General features: G+C 39.9%; 1 protein-coding gene across 6 annotated transcripts in view; it reads left to right on the forward strand.

Annotated features, from left to right (window-relative positions):
* The window catches only part of RBM20 (RNA binding motif protein 20), a 115,808-nt gene that overhangs the window by 18,319 nt on the left and 76,339 nt on the right, over positions 1 to 21,150 (forward strand). Inside the window, exon 1 of one of the 6 annotated variants that reach the window (XM_057420967.1) lies at positions 5,090 to 5,118. The exons of the other annotated variants lie outside the window; for them this stretch is intronic. Coding sequence (XP_057276950.1) covers positions 5,105 to 5,118 — 14 coding nt within the window. The 5' untranslated portion in view covers positions 5,090 to 5,104. Of the gene's footprint in view, positions 1 to 5,089; positions 5,119 to 21,150 lie in introns of those variants that run through there. 6 annotated transcript variants of the gene reach the window in all.

Below are 21,150 nucleotides of genomic sequence, written 5' to 3' on the forward strand. Positions count from 1 at the left end.
AACAATATAAGTTCTGTGGTACAGAATCTGAGTCAACTCTTGTGTTCTCTGCACTGGTTTGGATATTATTCGAGCATGCCTTCTCTTTTCCAGCTCCTGGAGAAGTAAAAAGTGCTAACTGCCTGCTTCAAATTTGACAATAAAATTTAAGTTAATCATGTATCAGCGTATCTTTAGTAGATCAGACTTCTAAAAGATGAAGGCTCATTGCTGTTCAACCTAGGTTTTGTGAGTTTTCTGCATTACAAAGTATTAAAGGACTGAATTTCCTTCCAAAAAAGGGAGTAAAATGGAAATTTGCAAGGGCTAGAAGTGACCTAATAATTTTGCTTAGATGGTTAAAGTATATTTGTGTAAAGCAACACGTTTTACATATTACATGTTTAAGTTAGGTGGCCAAGCCAGTTTGCTTGTCAGTGGTACGTGAGACTTAAATTCCTCTTAGGATATAATGTATATACTGTGACACTGATCTTGCAAAGCCTTCTTCATGCACGTGAGAGTTATTTATGTAAGGCTTTAGGGGATCAGTTCCTATCATCTAAGTGTGCAAGGCTTCATGACTATTTGCTGTGTGGGTTGGTTTGTTTGTTGTTTTTTGCCAGGTCACTGGGAATCCTGGAGGGAAATGTTATCACCAGTAACTGTTGACTAGAGAGACCTGGTACAGTAAAAGCCAAAGAAAACAATAGAAAGTTGCCTTGTGTTCCACCATTGAAACTACTCTTTTAAAAGACAGCATGGAGTTGTGCAGGGAGGAGTAAGGATCCATGCTCCTTTGTGCCTCTTAATAGCGTATTAATGGTCTGACATGTTTTAAAGCCAATACTCTGGAGTATTTAAGCCTCACTAGCTACAGGGATTTGCAGAGTCGGAGGTGGAGAGGGGTTTACAAAGAGCCCATCAGCTCCTCTGCACAGCACTGTGCTTGCAGATGACTGTTGCAGATGTCTTCCAGTGTATGCTGACTGTTTGAGAGGAAAAAGGCAGTCTTAACCTCTAAGTTGGCCACTTCCTTTGTTTTCTGTGTAAATTCCAGGGTTTTTGTTTGTTTTTACATTTGCTGCAGGTTTTTGAATGGAATAACATGAAAATAACGGATACAATTTTGTAGTGTTTCCCTTTATATACTAAGCAGCTTTTATAAATCTTACAAAGTTCTAGTTTTATCCTGATCCATATAGCAAGGACATAAAATAGCAGCAACTAACTCTCTGGATTGCTGGCATGATTTCTGCGGGGAATCTGCTCTAAACTGCAGGACAGCCATTTGTAGCCTCATCTGTACGACACTCTGCCTCTTGTGCATCTTGGTAGTACTTGGCACTGCTTTGTTTGTAATCTCCTCTCACTTTCTAGAAATAAGACTCTTTTCCACAAAGAGAAACGTGCAGAAGAGACTCTCGACACGTTTCTTATTGATCTGTTCAGTACGATAGATTTTTCTTCTGCATGTCCTCCTTTTGAAGCATTAAAAGCTACTGTTCTGCTCTGGTGCTTCTACAGTTTCAAGCTGTATTATGTGAAAGTTGGTAGCGGCGTTCCAAAGCTGAAGACTTGATTGGCAAGTTTTAGCTGTGAGTAAATTTTCACAGCTGATCCATAAATCCCCGACAGACCATTAGGAGCTTCAGAGCAGCTCTGGCAAGCTCCCCTACAATAATTGTAGTTTTAAGTTTGTTATATTTAGTTTTCTCACCTCTTAGCTGGCTGCCGGGGGACCTCGCTAGCAGCAAACCAGCTCCGTATCTACTTTTTCCTCCGCGCTGTCAGTCAATACGAGTAGCTCGGCATGGCAGGAAGGCTTGCTCGTTGAGTCCCAGTGGACAAGGCTGAGGCTGTCCAAGGGTGTGATTTGTGACAAACGGACCCCAGATCTAGGGTTAGACATTTCAGTAACTCGAGCAGTACATCATTTCTCACTCCCCACCTGCAGCCCTTGCTCTTAAGAAATCAGAGAATCGTCAAGGGAGCCAGAAAGAAAATGCTTCTTCAAGCTGCAACAAGGCAGAGTTGTATATAACAGAGGCAGTGCTTAATATAAATTCCCTGAGGTAATTGTACTTATTTATCTGGAGGGAAGCTGTCTGAGTGACCGCTGCCCTAAGAACAGAACTGCATGGATGGCAGTGGTGAGAACAGCAGGCATGTCGGGGTGTGCTGGTAATGATGTTGCTGGAGCCCCTGGAAGCCTGGCTGCAAGTCCGCATCCCCTTTAGGCTCACTGCTCTGTACACGTGCAGTAAAACCAGTTGCTATAGTGACTATATTGCATCTTTGATAAACCCTGGAGAACGCTTCTTAGACACTAGGACCCTACCAGACAGTCTAATAAAGCCAGAGGAGATGTTCCTGTTGTTTCCTCAATTTGGATCCTGCTGGATGGGCTCTGGAAGTAAACTCAGACTTGGCTGCTTGTTCGAGCAATTAATGAGTATTTTGTATGTTTCCTTCTTAAATCTGAACTGCTTTGCCAATGATGTATTACCACTTGGTGAAGCCTGGTGTATTACCTTGTTGAAAGGACCAGGGGACCATGTAGGAAGAAAGGATGTGTCTGCATGGTAAACTCTTCCAAAAGGATATTTTTTCCCCTTCTAGAAGAGGGAAAGATAAATTGAATAATGTTTATGTTTTGCAAATAAAACCAGCCCCTCATACTTGCAACCCTTGAATGATTTCCTTACACAGGAGTGTGATAGAGAAGCATTATCTGAGCTGTTATGAAAAGAAAAGGAAGAAGAATTGGTGGTCTTTTAATTGAATTTTCTCTCTTTGCTTTTAAGAGCAAGAAAAGCAGAAATCTCATTCATATTAAAGCTCCTTCAAATAGAAAGTCCTTCATGTTAATATTTTAATTTAGGAGGATCAGAAGCTTTGTTGATTAGGGTCTTCTTAGGATAAGGATATAGTAAGCAACTATAAATAGTGATACAGTGAGTGATGATCTCACCCTAAAAACTTTGTGTTGAACTTAAGCAGGAGAAAGTAAAAATATCAGCTGACAACCGTCTTGAAGGAGGCACCTCTGATTAAAATAGAGGGTTCTTCAGTAAAAGAAACAGAATTGGTCATCTCTTCAATCCTTAGTTTCAAGTGCTTTAACTTCGTTTGATGCAAGAGGTCAAGTGGAAGGTGTCATTCCTGTGGTGGGAATAGAGTGCTGTTGATGCCCAGGCCAGTTTTGGTATCTGATGCTCTAAAGTAGAAATGCTAGGGGTGATAAGAGTAAATGAGCTAATTACATGTGTGCAAACGAAATGCAGAGCATGCTTCAGCTGGAAGAAAAGACGATCCCTGTCATCTGCTTATCATAATGGATAAAAGTTTTCAGAACAGTATGGAACTTTTAACATGAATTGGGTTTGGGGTAGGATTGTGGAAAAAAAAATACAGTGATTAAAAGTGCAAAACTTAGTTAAGAAACAAAAGGTGTCAGTGATGTGGGTGTAAGCAAACTACATATGTCTTCCTAGGCTCATCTGTGTGAGTGCTGTGCTCTGCTTTATGTCCTCAAGAACTGAATGGATGAGAAGCAGGTCACCCAGAGGACAGCGCGGACCTCCTATGCTCCTGGGCAAACAGTTCACCATGGTGGTGGGCTATAGATAAGAACGACAGGGCATCCTCTCCTAGTAATTGCTGACCAGCAGGCTGCTAATGCAAACATCCACTAACTCACATTTGGCATCCTCAGCAAATAAAAATGCAAATGCTTATTTGCTGGAGCTGCTGGAGTGAATCAGTGACCAGTATTTACGCATGTGAGAAGCTTGCAGGTGGAGCCTAAGGTGAATCCAGAACTAAAGGCTAAACATAAGAGGGGGTGGATGAATCTAGAGTCTTATTGCTGATTGTTGCTCTAGAATACAAGCGAAGGAACGCAACTGTGGAAGTCAAGGGGGAGTTTAGCAGGCTTGATTTCACCGCAGGGTTAACTAGGGCCCCTGCCAAGGTTTTAACCACTACCATCCATCAAGCAAAATTAGGTAAAAAAGTGCTTTTGAGACAGTGGAGGATTCTGGGGGGAATCTGACCTTCACTTGGATAGCTGACGCTTTGGGAAAAAAATGTTGGAAAAATAATCTGCATGCAGTTATTCTCCTTTTCCACCATTCCCTGAAGGACAGAAACGTTCTCCGTGTGGTGCTGTTGAGCAGGAAGGGCTTTAGCCCTGCTCCGCTCTGAGAATTTGACAGACTGAAATGGTGTTGAATGGGCTGGGAGCTGTTATGGGGAAACTTGTGCTTGGGTTAGGTTAATCAGAGATAAGGTGAAGTGTGTGAGGGAGCCATTCCCAGGAGAATAATCAATCTTTGTGTATATGGGGAAAAGCCAATATACTTCTCCCCAGCTTCTTTGGGACAGCCTGGGCATTATGCTGGTGTTAAGTCGACCATCTTTTCTGGGTATTTTTCCATGCTTTCTCCATGTAGTCTTGGTCTAGCTGGCATCAATGTTTTCTTTCCCAGCTATTAATAAAAATGAGAATGAAGTTCAGCTTATCTCAAGGTGCAGACTCAGTCATTTGCTTTTCCTTCCTCATGAGAGGGAAAGCAGCTTGTTTACAGCTTTAGCAAGAGGTGAATGATGGGAAAGCTCAATAAGTGCCTTTTCCTTTGTGGATGTTATTTACCTGTGCAGTGACTGGGAGGTTCTGTGTATGTCTTTGGGAGTACAAGTGATTTGAAGCAGGAAACCAGTTTTTTTTCCTGGTTGAAAGGGTGCGTAGACTTATCTAGGGCTACAGCAGGGTATTAATAGCACATACTGCGTTTCCTTTGCATAAAAATACGAAGGGCACTTTGCTGAGAAAAAATCCTGCTGTGCCTTTATGTCTTTGGGACCAGCTTATCACCCAGCTAAAATTAAAAGGTGAAGTCAGGCAGTTCTTGCTCTCTATTTTTAAACTGCTTCAGCATCTGAATGTGAGTGTGAAATCTTTCTTTAGGCCTCTCTTAACTTAATTACCTACTTATTTAAAATATTCTCTTCTCAGATTGCTGAACTCTGTCTTCATCTTTTCTGTGGATGCACTTTAGTTACTCGGTGTTTGTTTAACTGGTTGTGTGCTTAATTTGCAGTTCTGTAGTTATTTACAGTGATGGAAGCCTCGTGGTAAGTGTTTAAAATCTATTTTGATCTGTTAAAGAATTAGCAAGTAGATGATGTTCTTGTCTGTCTGCTCTGTGCTTTTCCTCTGGAAAATGTCACAAGGAATCCCACTTAAAAAAAGCAAAACAAAAACCAAACCAAAACCAAATCAATGAAAAGAATTAAAACGAATAATTTTTATTTGATCTTCATAATAGAAAATGATGTAACAACAGAAAATGTTTTGGTACACTTTCATTTATTGAAGCGTTTTGTTCTGTGCAGGCTTATTCCTATTTTATTTTGTTTCTGTGCCTTCTGTTTGGGTGGAAGGGGTGATGTGGGCGCAGCACAGGAGGTGCAGTGGAACTGCTTATAAGCCATAGATTTGTTCATAGAATTCTTCTATGAATTCTTCTATAGAATTCTTGTTCAAAGAAGCATAGAATTCTTCTTCCTACATTTTGGTGAATCTATGAGAAATCCCTGTCAACCACCTTTGAAATTACATTGAGTCCTCTTTGCTTGCATAGAGAAATAATGCTTTCCAGTCTCGTGGTTTCTTAGCCTGCAGAGGGTGTGCTTTCCTGCTTCAAACCGTCATCTCCCAGTGCGGTGCCCATCACTGTCTGATCACACTGCACTGAGAGCTCAGCACTGCACCCAGAGATAGGAAAGGAAAAGGGTGTCTGTCTCTGTCCTCTGTGACATCTGTCCATTGATTCCTTTGACTCTCAGCTGAGGCACAGGCTGTGGGACTTCTTCCCCACTGATCCCTTTCACAGTGAAAAGGACACTTGTGAGACAACACAGTGTTTCTCTGCATCCTCTTTTGGCTATTGATCCTAAACATACTACAAAGTGTTCTTTTCCTTCTCAGTGTTTTCCTGGTTCCTTTGCTTTTGTCAGTGGGAGCAGCTGTAATACTAGATATCTCAGGAGTCTTCCCTGCAGTTTCCTATGTCTGGTCAAGCAGTGATTAGGCTCCACTGTGCTGGTTTGTGTTTTGCCAGGTACCTGGAGCTGGGTGAGGTGGTAAGCTTTGAAAGCCTTCAAATGCTCTTGGAGTGTGCAGATGGAATTCTGTATGCAATCCTAGCTTTGACAGCTGGATGAGTAAACCAACTGTCTTTAGGGTTAGCTGGTACCTGTGGATGGCAGTGAGTGTGGTTATATCTCCCCAGGCAGATCCCTCATGCTCTTGACCTGACTGTTATTCTTCACATACATCCCTCCCTCCTTACCAGGAATACCGGAGATCTCATAGGTTTGGGTGTTAGATGACAACACATTCATATTGCTGGTGAGAAACATGTTGCTATTCATGGTGTTTAGTGGCAGTATAGTTAGATAGCTAGACAGTGATGTTAAGTAACAAACCTGGAGCCGCAGTCTTTTGGACGCATCTTCCTATGCCAATCTTAGTACCTGGAACAGTTTGTGCGTTAATTTGTTCCAAGCTTCCACCCCCTTCTTGCCCTCTCCAGAAAACCCTTGGCAAACCATCTCTGCTGTAAACCCTCCTGCCTCAGTTGGCCACTACCCTTTGTTGATGCTGTCCTGTCCTGTCCCGTTCCCCTTGACTTCAGATTGAAAACTTTACAGCACAGAGGTTTTTATGTCTTGTAAAGAAATGCACATACGCCTTCTTCTTTCAGAGATGAAAAGTTGTGTTTTAAGACTCTAAATACAGGCAGGATGTTCATCTAGGTGATGTTTTTTTTTTGTATGGCTAATTATGGTCATAGATTTTCTTTTCTTCAACCAGAGACTGCACTCCGGTATTAGCAATGTTCTACTAACAGTACCCACAGAACTTCTGCTGCTGTCATTTTTGTCTGCATCTTCTGCTGCTTTTTAGCTTTTAAATCTGATTGGTTTTATAAGTTTGCATTTGTAAATGAACATAGATACTGTGCACCAGTGAAACATGTTTGACAAAAGCATCTTGACAGAATCAGCAGGTTTTAACCTTGTTCACATGCTTGTGTGCTTGAAATGGAGCCTGGAGAATTTGTCCTCTGGAATCTTACATTATGTTTTGGCTGGTGGAAATGAAGCACCTGACAGCATTAAGCTATCAGAAGGATTTCCAGTCATGGGCAAGCAGCCATTCTGCATATGTTAATCCATGGCAGGAGATTTGGACAGCTCTTGATTTACTAGTGCTCATCTGTTCAACGTAAGCTGGAGATCAGCACAGCAGTTACCTTTAGCATTGATTGAAGAGTACTGAAAGGGAAAGGAGAATTTTATGGGTATGGTGCAAATCTAGCAGAATTGCTAATTGTACTTCTGTGTAATCCTATCGGTGCATTTCTCAAGGTGGCCGAAGGAACTGTTTTATAATTGCTATGCTTGTTTAAAACTGTCTTGCCAGCTTTGTCTCATTATGAAGCAGACTAACTTCTCTAATGTCCTTTTCTGTAGATTGGATTAAATAATGGGAGAACTAGAAACTGCATCTGGGTTTTAGCAGCTTGAACATTCATACATTGGTTTGAATGCTGCAGAGTTTACATGAACGGATTTATTTGCTGAGATAAATATATGGATTTAAAACTAGACTATAAAAATTCTTATGTTTTCTTCATATTGTGGCTTTGAATAGTTTTAATAATAGACTTTATCTGAAGAATTTGAAGCATCCTCATTTTTATTTCCAAACCGGTACATAGAATCATGGAATAGTTAGGGTTGGAAAGGACCTTAAGATCATCCAGTTCCAACCCCCCTGCCATGGGCAGGGACACCTCACACTAAACCATGTCACCCAAGGCTCTGTCCAACCTGGCCTTGAACACCACCAGGGATGGAGCATTCACAACCTCCCTGGGCAACCCATTCCAGTGCCTCACCACCCTAACAGGAAAGAATTTCCTCCTTATATCCAATCTAAACTTCCCCTGTTTAAGTTTTAACCCGTTACCCCTTGTCCTATCACTACAGTCCCTAATGAAGAGTCCCTCTCCAACATCCTTGTAGGCCCCCTTCATGAAATGTATTTGTTTAAGCGGGGAATAAAGCTAAGACAGGTCATAAAGCGGTGTTCACGAAAACATAAAAGTAATACAAAGATTCCTGTCATGTGATCTGGTATCAAAACCAGAGGAAATAACTGTCTTGTGTAGCATAACACTCAGGTGGAATAGAAAACGGCTATCTCAGTATTAATAATAAAGACGTATGCAATGTATCAATGTTTTTATGTGTGCATGGGGTTTTTGGTATGTCTGTATTTACACACTTGCATACAGTTTTACTTATTTAAGGACATCATTCACACTTATATGTAGTTTTACTTAATTTAGAGATCATTCACAGTTTTAGCTATTGCTATTGCCAACTTTTCCCACCATATAAATGCTCCATTGTGGTCTCCCAGACAGCTGTTGTGTCCACCAGAAAGACCCGCTCTCCTTTTAGCAGGGAATTGTGTGAAAATGGGGCTACGACAGTGATGTATGTGACAACCTATTTTGTTCTAGAGGTCCATTGGTTTCTTACCACATTTCTGGGGCTGTCTGGATGAAAGCATTGGCATGATGGAAACTGTCTTTACATTTCCAAGGCATGATTTTAAAAACAACCAAACAGACCTGAAGTGTTTGAAATTCAATCCAATGCTTTGGTTTTTCTGTCAGCTGAGATTTCAGATTATTTCATGGCCTGTGGCATGACCTAACTTTTATAGAAGCTTCTATAAGATACTCCTTCTATAGGTTGTACCACATTTGTAATGTATGTGTGATGAGGTTAGCCTGGCATGATTTCTTTTGAGGATTGTGGGAGCTGAGAATGTTATTAGAGCATGGGTTTGTATAGAGAATGAGTGTGTATGTATGTAAACATACTAGCGTCTATATACACATGGAATCATAGAATAGTTAGGGTTGGGAAGGACCTTAAGATCATCTAGCTCCAACCCCCCTGCAGTACATATGTTTTCATGAGCTGTGGATAATAACCCAGTTGCGTATCTCCTGAGGGATACTGAATATTTGAAAGCAAAATGGGGATGGCTGCCTGGGAAAGCCAGTCCGGAGGTTTCATTTGCTGAGCTCTCTGCAGGTTGCCCTGTCAAAAAATAACACAAGGGGCATGGTGGGATATGTCAGCCCAGGGCTATCTGTAAAGGGGATCTACAGTGAAACTGAACGGCTGTGTGTTGTTGACCTTGTTGGCTTTCAGCCATGGACCAAGTTTCACACAAACGGATCTAAGTGCTGTTGTATAAACTTTGCTCCGTGTGTCAGAAGTGGTGCTAGTCCCTTGCTGGCAAGGAGCATGTCCAGCTTCTTCTGCAGCGAAAGCAAGAACTGCAGCACATGCATCATGGGCCAGAAATAAGACGGGATCCTCACGGGAAAAGTGGGTGATACTAAAGGCAACTGTGACTATACGAAACACAGTATTTGGCTGCTGAATTGTTCTCGGTGCATTCTTTGGGCAGCGTTTCTCTTCAGCAGCTGACCATGAGCAGTATTTTCTGCCCCTGCCCGCATAGGAATAACATATAACCCCCATGACTGCAGTGGCTCTGCCTCCTGCCAGCCTATTCCACCCTATTCACTGAGCTGTTTGGGGCAGCAACCTTAAATTTCTGTGTTGCTGCTGTCAAATGCCAAATCACACTCTGAATCTCACTGCATATCTAGCAGAAGTTGCTAACCAGTCACTGGAAAATCTTCAAATCACCTTGCTGGTTCTGGAGAGCTGTATCCTAGTGTGGTTTCTCTGAGCTAACTAATCCACCGCAAGACAATTTATCAGTGGAGATTTGCATTGGTGTGTAAATCAGTTAAGGATATAAGCTGAGCTTCAGGTTTGTACTTAGGTATGTTTTTTATTAAACACAGTACTCTACTTAGGGTTTCAGTAACATATTTTACAAATCACTGTTCAGATGCTCTTTCTGCAGCTTGAATGGTTACGTTATAAATGAAGAACGGATTCAGGAGGCTTCACGGTATTAGTGATTACCTTGTAATGTTTTCCAGATGGCAGAACCTGGTGTATACCGTACTGCCCAGTTTGTTTCACTGCACTCTATGCTCTAGCATACTCAGTAACTAACCAAGAGACTTCAAGAAGCTCATCAGGCTGTTACGACAATAGCTGGTTAATCCACATGTTGTTTTATTGTGTTATGAAAACTGCAGATTAAAAACCACTTGGTGAATGCAGGAAGATTGGCTGGTACTCAGAGCTCTGCGAGAACTAGATCTGCAACTCGGGTTAGCTTATTCACCCAAATGTAGTTTGAGATAAATGCCACTTTACTCAGGGCTGTGATATAGTTTACATCTGCTCGGTTGTAAGTTTCTCCAGCAGCGCTGGGCCACGTTGATTGCTTTTCTATGGAGAAGTGATGGGAATGTTTGTTTGTTGTTGATTGTGTTGTTGTGAAATAAAACTGCAGCACTAGCATCACTGGTTGTGTGGGCACGGTGGCTAAGGTCACAGTAATTGCGGCTTGCAGTTGCTCATAATTCTGCCAGAGTTCGTGCAATAATGTTGTTTACTAACTGGAGCTTTTATTAGGCCGACAGACCATCATTTGAAAGGCAAACCCATCAAATTTAAGTAGGCACTTAGCTCAGGATTTTCTCAGCATTAATTGAAGGCGCCAGGGGTACTGCGCTGGGACAGGTGCAGTCTTGCTGTGCAGAGGCAGGATTTGAGGAGAACATGGGGAATGAAAGCTCCCTGTGCATCCTGACATCCAGCCGTGTACGGTTTCTCACTTGAACACACATCGAAGAAGGCTGCAGGGGAGATTAGGGCTGGGGAAAAAGGTTTCCCTCTACTGGCAATTATCCTGTAGAGTAGACACTTCTTTGGGTTATCCTACCCGTTTGTTAAGCACACAATAATGGGCTGGAGAGAAGAATAACAAGAGAGACATAAATACACGGTGTTAACTAGCTTCTGGGAAGGAGGAGAAAATGTCTTGAAGTGGGTTTAGTATCTTGTGAATAGCTCATCATTTGTGGGGCAGCTGCCCCTAGGTTGCCAGTGATAGGACACAGATTACTGGTTGATCTGATCTGGCTTGGCACTTCCTGCCCTGTCTGTGTGTGTTTGGATGAGGAAGGTTGGAACAGGAGTGGGAAGAACTGTAAAGAAGAGCAGTTTCCAACACAGTTGTCATTTTGAGAGTTGTGCCATGTTTGCCTGTGTTGCTGTTTCACCCAGTGACTTCCTCATCTGGTTTCTATCACACATGGCATTGCCTGGCTGATAGCTGTTGTTGTTTTTCCTTTATCGTGTGTGGGGAATTCCACAGTTCAGTGTCAAAACATCCCCTGGTAGGGGAGGCGGGAAGAGGAGAGGTTTACATGATGCACATGTCTCCTTTTACAGTTTCCTGATGATCTTCGCTTTGGCTGCTTGTAGGGAGCATTTGTTGCTCATAGTCACTCAGTCCTGGCTTGTTTACTGACTCAAGCTGTCTGTGCTCACTGCGGTATTGCTGGTGATTAATGGGTTTTGCCGTTCTGATTTCTACAGCTTGTCCCATGGAACAAAATTAATGACAGTGGCTTTTGGAAATTGAGGAGTAGCAGAGGCCTGATTACGTTTTCATTAAATACTCATCCGAGTCCAGGGCAGGGCTGTGTTGCTCAGTTTTACACAGCCTCTTTGCCTCTTTCTCTGTGTCTTTTGCAAAGAGTACGTGCAAAATGGGATCACCAGTGAAATAAGGGCTGAGAGAGAGGACAGAGGAGGGCTAGAAGTCCTGACAGGATGGAGTTTTCATGCCTTTCCACTACAGCTCTTCTCCCTATCTTCCCATATTCCTTAGCAGCTTTTCCTTCAGGTTTTGTGCTACACAAAACCTTTCCAGTCATCCTGATGCCCTGTCATGTCCTGATCTGCCAGATCCCTAGTTTCTTCTCCACAGAACTTTCACTAGTTTTAGCTGCTTTTGTGTAAGAATTGGCTGCTTCTTCCTCAACAGCTAAACCTTGTGTATAAAAGCACAAAGAACAAATATCCATTGCTATTTCCCATTGGCAAGAAATGCCACATAGAATCACAGCAGAGTGACACCGGGAAAGGTTTTTGTTCAGAAATCCAGCCCGCTGACCTGGTTTAAGATGATGGGAATGGAATTGCACCACTTGTTTGTGTGAGAGAGACCAGAAATTTTCAGAGGTGATAGAAATAGAAAACTTTATGTACTGGAAATGTAACATTTATCAAAGGCCAGGAAGTGCTCCATTAACAGCGCCTTTCTGGCACTACGGGGTCTGTACTCCAAAAACGTTTGACTTTGTGGATGGAGGGAGCAACCGTAAAAGACATTACCTTCCTGGGGAGGAGTAGGGAGCCCTTTCCTGTATTTTAAGGAGACTATAAACCAAGTCTAAATCCTACCTCGAAGGGCAGAGTGTTGCTGTAAGCATAGATTTTGTGTTGGCTCAGCGCACAGAGCGTATCTCTCATAGCCGTAAACACGAAACATCAGGGTTGCATTTAGCCTATAAAAATCAACCCCGTGATATGTTATAGAAACTTGAGAAATTTGTGAAGATATTTTGAGTTTCATTTTGATACATTGGGACAGCTTTTAACATTCCATCGCTGTTTAAAGTGGTGCTGCCAGTGGGAAAGTCAGTTCATTGAAATACAGTGTCTGAAAAGATTTTCTTTGTCTTATGCTTTTTGTGAATGTACAGTCACCTTCTCATTTTAAGAGAAAGAAGTTATCTGTAAGCTGTCTGTCTAGAAGTGCATTCTGTTTCCACTTTATGGCTGAAATACTCCCATGTCACTTTTCAGTTGCAGTGGTACAAGACCATTTTAACAGTAATAAGTTAAAAAATGATACAAGTGAGATTTTTTTGCAAATACTCCTTTAAAATTCTTAATTTTAAACTGTTCCTGCTGTCCGTCTGTCAGTCAGCTGTGATTAACGTTTTTCTTTCTACCTCAGCCCCCAATTTCTAATTAATCCCAATTAGGCAATTTTTGTTCACGCGTAGTGTGGTACTATATTTTGTTGTTGTTTCCTAGGAGCTGTGTTTATCTGAACCAGCAATGTCAGATTTTAACATCTGTAGGAAAGCTACAGAGCAAACCATAAACCACTTCAGCATAAATCACTTCTTCTAGACTTTAAATGTCAGGTTGTGCGTATTCAATTACGCTTTTTCTGTTTGAAGGTGGAGGTTTTATGAAGCAGCCGCATGGCACGGTCTGGTCAGTCTTTTGTTCCACTTAGAGAAAAAAGAACAATTTTGGCAGGAATTGTAGAGCAAGGATATCAAACTGTGTTGCTAATTTCACCCCACTGAGAATAGATAAGCTGATAACCATGCAGGCATCTTGTTCTGTGCAGAGACTCTTTGGGGTCAGTTCGGGGAGTGTGGTGGAACACCCCAGTGTGGATGGGACAAGCAAAATGAACAATCACTGCAGCGATTCAATGAGTCAACAGTAACGTTTTGTGCCACATCAGACAATTTTACTGTAATTAAATATTTCCTAGTTAGATACGTTAAACAAAAGTTGTCTCACATTTGTTTATGTTACAGCTCATTCTTGCTCAGCGTATCAGTGCAGTTCTGCTCTCAAAGATGATTGCAAAAATGCCCCATTGTTGTGCTTATTCTCTAGATAATTTGAGCACAGAAACATAAATCATTAGCTCAAGAAGCTATTACTTTCCAAGAGATACTGGCTAATTCTTACTTTAAATTGTTTCACGTTCTTGTATATATATGTTGTGCAGAAGGAAAAGACATGGTTTTGTCTGTATTCTATTAGGAAGATTTTATAATTGAGAAAACTGTCTTCCAAAAAGCAGGAGTTAATTTTTCTGGCAGAGGAAGTCCGTTTGGGGCTAGAATCCCAGATTGGATTGGCAGATCAAATTCTTTATCGCTTCTAAACTAAACATTTATAATGTGAAAGCTATTTAGAGATGTCTGAATCTCCATGGTGCTATTTTGAATGATTTTTCAGAGCACATATAGGAAAAACCTTGAAATTTTTCTTACGTACGGTGATTTTTGCATATTTTCTTTATCGCACTGGAAGTAGCTACTTTGTTTAATTATGTGACTACAAATCTTTTAAATAAGAAGCAGTGCACATTCAGGTACAAATTTTAGGGATTAATGCTAATTTCATTTGGTTTAGTAGGGATATTTGTCTTGTTCTGTACACTGATACTTTATCAAATGAGAACAGTTAAGTACTACCCAATAATACCTGTCCTTTCACTTACTATATACAGATGATTCCCCCCCTTGACTGAAATTTCTGTTCTCTCTGCAACTGTTCAAATCCCACTCTACCTGAAGGTCTTGAAAGTCAAATACTAATTATTTCCTAAAGCTTTCTTTTAAATATCAAGGCTATTGGTAAAGTTTTCTTTTAGTAAAAATGTTGAGTGAAATGCAAATGGAAGATTATTTTCTTGTACAACATTAAAAATCACTTTTCTGTACTTCTTATAGTGAAAATACCTTCATGCAACAATGTGACTTAGTCGCGATGCAGAATTCCTAAGCTATTACAACTTTGAGAGGTGTTTTTAAAACTTGGTTTCTGATCTTGAATTTTGAAAACACAGAAATTCACGTTATTTTATAGTTCTGAAAGAATCTCTCAGCTCTCAGTTTATGGTGTCTAGAATGTCCTGGTTTTAAATAGAAGCAGATTTTCCTTTAAAGAAAAAAAAAAGCTTTGTTCTGCTGATTTGCAAAGGAGCCTGTGTGTCTCGGCTAGAACACACCCCCCATTTTTATTAATTTCTAATATCTCAGAAACTGGTTTATTTAATGTTGTCAGAAAGTTATAAAATTGTGCAGTGGAGAAAGTGTGAGTCCGATACCTGCCCATTCGTAATAGATCAAATGAGTTGATTAATAACGTCTAGTGGAACCTGGCAGATGATGCTGTCTATGCGTGTACGTGATCATTAATCTACGCACTGTAACGTAACATTAACTTAACAGGCTGTCGTGGCCTTAAGTTCTTTTTCAAGCACCCTGTTCCCTTTCAAAAGATAAACCTTCCATAGGCCACTGCTTATCTGCGTGGCTTCCGTGGTGGCTGAGATTTCAGTGGGCAATGTGTGCAGTTGAACCTTGCTCGCTTATGTGCTAAGCAAGAACATGGGGAATTACTGAACTTTTCAGTAAGAGGAAGAGCTCAAAAGCAAAGATAATGAATCAAAAAAGGTAGTGTATCCATTTAACTTGATGATACCCATTTGTTTTAATGACTTAGAATAACATAAATAGTTAATGCTATTTCTTTCCTAGGTCCATGAAAAGGAAGACAACACAGGGTCTCTTACTGCTTTGCGTGCCTATGCGATCTTTTTGTTTGAAGCATTTGTGCCTCCAATGTGTAGTATCATTGTGTGGAGTAGCAAAGGCAGATGAAGGTCTGTGTTTTAAATCTTACTGTGAATGGGGTGGTGGTGTTTGGGGCGTTTGTGAAGAAGACAACTACTTCTATTGAAAGCATAATGCACAGACACAAGAGAAGGGTCTTCAAGGGTAGCAGTTGTTTTTCTTAATTGATGCTGTTGCCATTGACAAACACACTTTGCCTCAATCACAGTTCAGAGCTGTTCCCAAATGAGTTACAGCAGATACGGCTGGCGTTATATGTGAAGAGCTTAATGTGGTTTGCAAAAACAACTAACAATGAGATAACCGTGGAAATGTTCTCTGCTGCTTTCAGATGCAGACAGTCTATTTTTGACCTGGAGACCTATATCAAGCTCTGGATTTTGTCAGGTCAGGGGTTGGGCATCAAAGACCTTATCTCTTTTTTTCCTATTTTGACAACATACCCTTATCCTTCCAGGGTCCTGCGGTGACTGCTTGATAGTGCTGGTATTTGAATCACCTAGATAGGGGAAGTCATGAACCTTTTCTATTTTTAAAGATACTAGTTTCTAGCAAGGCTTAGTGAGCCGCAGGGGTGCAGGATGAAACTGGGGGAGAAACCTGCTACTGAGCCCAGGGGCCATAGAAAAGTACGTTGCCTTCAACAGTGCTTTGTTAAATAGGGCTGTGTTATAAGTATAAACTAGTGTTACATAAGCAAAAGCAATTTGGAAGTATTAAATATGTTATTGTGCGCTTCAGTTATTCAATTGTTTTTGTTTAATAGTTGCGAAAAGTGCATTTTTTTGGTGCATTTGGGGAATTTTCAATTAAATATTTTGCTTGTTTGTTTTTAAGGAGCACCACAGCAATTGCATCATGTTAAGGAAAAGCTATTTTTTGTGCTTTCTAAAAGATTTACAGTTTGATAAGCATATTATGTTAGATAAACTCAATTATATACCTTCATAAAGGTAAGGAATTGAAGGAATCTTCAAAATAGCAAATAGAAGGAACATTAAATTCTGTGAAAACCATTAGAACACATAGAGTGCTTGGTCCATGTTGGAGTCTGGTAGTAGCCAGATTGATTCACATTATGTTAAATGTTTTTTTTTTTGTTTAACCATTTAGTATCTTGGCTTGACATCACTTTGCTGCCCCAAATTCTTGGACCCTGCAGTGTTGAAAAGCAGAGCAGTTTAAACTGCTTTTTAGTTACTGCTCAAAGTTACTTCTCTGATAATGAAGCATTACATAACTAAGAAACTAGCTGTTTTCATTGCCTTTATTTATGATGGGATTTAAAACTACAACAAAATACTGTAACCAAACTGTAGCTGTGAACATTTAAGAGATCTGAAGTTATAAATAAGGCACAGTTTTCTGGAAGAAATGATGAATTATCTACTCAAAAAATCTCGTAAGAGGTTGTGCATAACTTACCATTATAACAATATCATTATGGATAAATACTGGTGGTTTTGGCAAAATGATAGTTTCTTCTCTGTTGTCTGTCTTCTCTCATGTCATAACTCTACTGAAGGGGAAGGGGCAAGGAGAAAGAGAAGGAACAATTTACTCAGTATAGGCATTTAATTGATAAATGGTTCCTTGTCTAAAGACATATTTGTAAAATTTAAGCAGGAATTTGAAAGAGGAAGTGAAAATGTGTGAATTTCTGTGCTAACAAAAATGAATGCTCTTTCTTTTAGTCAGGTTGTATAAAAATGTGTTTATTAATAACCATTTAGTTGCCTCTGTCTCTTCAACTTAACCAGACCATGAAAAATGTATTGCAGGAAAATATTTTCCTTAGGGAAAATATGGAATTTTCTCTCTTCACAGCGGTTACTGAGAGTTTTTTGTGCCATTTGTTTGCATGCCTACCGACACGAACAATCGTTGTGTAATCGGCAATGGTGGTGAATTATACCTCAAAACAACATTCAGGTCGCAAATAATATGTATTTGAATTTGTGTTAGAGAAGCCTGTCGATAACTAGTATTTAACACCTGCATCTATATAATCTCATTAGGCAATGGATGCAAATCTCTGTATGAGGAGGAAATACTGCTTTGAACAAAGGAAAACTGAAATTCTTTCATCTTCTAGTATAAATTCTTAATCAGAGAGAGCATGGTCATCACAGTGACAGTTCACACAGTCCAGTAATCATTTGTAAGGTCTTCCCTGGACATCTTCACTGTGTTAACTGCTGTATGTCTAGATGTTTGTTATCTGCTATATTAGTCTCATGGGGTTTTGTGTGAACTGATTTAAAATGACTGGAAAGAGTTTTATGAAATCTGACTAACAATAATCTGACTCGGAATATTTCTGTGATGAATGGAAAGAAGTGCTATGTGTTGGTAATGAGTAAGATGAAAAAGTAGAAGAGCTAAACAGATATTCCTTGGTATCGTACTTCTTATTTCTATCAGAATAATTTCTCAGTTACAGTCTCAGGTGAAAAACAGGAATTAACTTACAGCACAGAATGAATCATAGTTTAATTATGCCAGTTTTTTCCTGCAGTGACAAAGATCTTCATATTCTTTCAGAAAATATTGACAGTGTATCATCCTTATTACTAATTTGATAAATTCTTTCTGTTGCAGTCATTCCCACAAGTGTCACTCCTGTGTTAAATACATGTGCTCATAGTTGTTGTGTTAACTAAAAAATCCAAAGTCACTCTTTGTCCTAGGAGTTCGTAATTCCAGCTACATAGACATGTTAAATTCTTCTATAAAAAATATAAATTTAGCTGGTCTGAAGAGGATCCTGTGGATTTTAAGTGTAGATTAATCCCCAGTTACTCCTAGAACTAGAGGGGTAGATACGGAAATGTTTACCTGTCAAAAAGTGTACAATCTGTTTTACAGTTAATTGTATGTGGTTTCTGGTTAGAGGTCTGTAGAGCTGCCATATGGAAGTGTTTGTCTTTTTTAGTTTCATTCACCTGTCTTGAAATTGTCACAAAAAAAGAAAGGGAAAAAGCTTACAGAGGAAAAAAAGAAAGAAAAAGAACTACAGTGCAGAATGAGCTACTTTGGTCCCAACCAGATCCACTCAATCTCTCCAGTTAGAGAGTTGGGATTTCTTCTTTAAGCCATTGATGTTCAAGGATTTAAAAAGCCAAAATGTTCTACCTGGTAGTAGAAATGGCTTAACATCTGCAACGTGTTGGTATTTCCTCTGCTAATATTTGTCATGGGGACTTTCTAAATTTCCCCAAATCCAGCTTGCAGGCTCTTCACATATCAAACAGGTAATACAGGTCATTGTATCAAACAGGTAATACAAGTCAATGCTGAACGTTATAGATTCCTTCAGTTGCATTTTGCTGTCCTTTCACTTGGAGTTTTCCAAACCAGTGACACGTATTTTTCTACTTGTGTTTTAGCTGGATTGAGAGCTATGGAAATTGCTTTTCAGCGGATTTTACCGCTGATCTTCAATATGGTTTGAGTATAACGTTTCTCAGTAAATGGAGCAGCAAAGAAAATCTGATAATCTCATTGCTGATGCAGTGTTGTATGTCCGAAGATTGGAGTTGCTAAACCACGAGCTAAACTCTTCAGCGCTGGCAGCGACCTGGTGTGTACAGCACTGAAAGCAAACCTATGAAAGAATTTAAGCTGCAAATTACTCATTTGCACAATATATCAGGAAGGAATTATCCTCCTTAAGAATAATTAGCTCTGGAGCAGTTCTTTACATGTATGTTTTTTACTCAGTGCCTATACATTACAGATATAAAACTAATCTATTGTTTTTAGAAATCCTTTTATACCAATAAATACATTCCATTTTAATATGCCCAAAGAGCAGCAGCGAGCATGAACTCTTCCAGGAACATGTGAATACATTTTCTATTCTTTTCTGTATCTTCATCATTTATCACAGTGAGTTTGTACCAAAAATTAATATTTTAGAGACTCCTGTTTGATGCTTTTTGAACTGCAGTTGCATGCAAAGTTGACAAAGGCATTGTTTTGGGGGTTTCTGTTTGTTATTCGTTGATCCTGCTGGAGCTTGAAAATTTCCTTTTTAGAATTAGCTCTTTTCTTCGCCTTTCCTTAAGGAAACATGCCAGGGAATCCTCCACATGCTTTCTGGCATCGAAGCAAACTAGATGCTAAAGTCTAGTGTTAACCTTTGTTAAACAGCCCAAAGAATGTATAAATACTGTATTTCTCAGTAAAATGACTGACGAAAGAATAGGAATCTTGGCTTTGCTGAGCAGGAAAATAATCTTATTGTGTTCAGTTGGTGATTTCAAGTACTGTGTTATGAATAACTGATGTGGAACAATTTGAAGCCCAAGCCTGATTAATTCTCATCGATGGGTGTTAAATCTTAGAGCTGTTACATTCATGGACATTTGTTCACATACATTTTGGGGCTTGAGAGAAAAAGCAAACCAAAAATAACCTTAAAATAAACCAACTGATGGACCTGTGGAGGTGCTGATAATCTTGGCCACTGTCATTGAAAAGTGCCTCCTAAAAAGCCCATGGAATTAGGGATTTTTTTCCTTCGTAGCACAACTGGGACACAGAAACCCCGTTTTCTGTAGCGAGAATGCTTGGACGCTCTCCAGTCGAGTGGGAACAAAGAGTTGTCTGTCAGGGTCCCAGGGAGCCCCCGCATCTGCTTTTTGAAACAGGATGTGGGGAAGGGTAGAAATCCTCTCCATCTGTGACACTAGCATGACTTTGAGAACACCTGGAATGACTATACCCGGTATTGGAAGCTTATCGCTGGAGCTGATTTCTGATAGATTAAATGCCTTTAGGGACCGAGTTCCCGTGTTGTGTGAGAGCTTAGTGCTGGGGCAGATTTTCCACTGGAGGATCTGGACCCTAAAATCTGAACCCAGGACTCCTTTGGGAAAATGTACAATTAATTCAACAAATAAATTCTGGGCGATATTTGGTTTGTTTCACAAACAACAAAATAACAACAACAAAAAAAAACCTTTGAGTAGTTTTGGTGTATTTCACTATCCACTCAGAATTCTGTAAGCAAATGCATCAAATTTATGCCTTTATTTTTGTTAATTGCTTTTTGTTTAACTTGATTTCACTTGGGTGAATATCCAACAAGCACACAGCCAGGTTTGTTGAGGGAAATGCCTTCTGTGCTCAAGAGTCTTAAAAAAATACTTGTGCATTTTTAGTAGAGCCTGAACGTGTTTCCTCTGATCTATATGCAGTGAAACCAGCCTGAGTACATCATGTCATCAGTCAGCTTTTAACAGAATGTAATTCGGCAGTTACTCAGATAATTGGCTAGCTAATAAAAAGAAATACTTGGGTGGACAGTTTGTGAAGGGAAAATTGTTTCTATTTTTCTTCATATTAATTATTTCTCTGTCTCCCTTTTCAGTTAAAGATGCTGTTGGTGAATGCTGTTGACAATTTCAAATGAGTAGTGAGTTTAAGTTGATCAAAGCTGTCTTAGGTTTCTGTATCACGTTGAAAAGATTTGTTGGGTTTCTATTGTTTGTTTCATTTGCAGTAAGGAAGCAATAACAGGTTACCATGTCCCGGCTCTAACACTTCTAGATTTCAGGAATAACAATAACAAATCTTGTCTGGGCAACTAATAAAAACTTTGCTTTCTATTTCAAAGATTGTTTGTTTAAATCAGTGGCATAATTAGCTGCATATTAATAAGTGTAGAATGAAT

Source organism: Pezoporus wallicus, unplaced genomic scaffold (genome assembly GCF_028554395.1).
Source record: "Pezoporus wallicus isolate ANWC-B61680 ecotype Strahan unplaced genomic scaffold, APGP_CSIRO_Pwel_v1 contig_3365, whole genome shotgun sequence".
NCBI lineage: Eukaryota > Metazoa > Chordata > Aves > Psittaciformes > Psittacidae > Pezoporus > Pezoporus wallicus.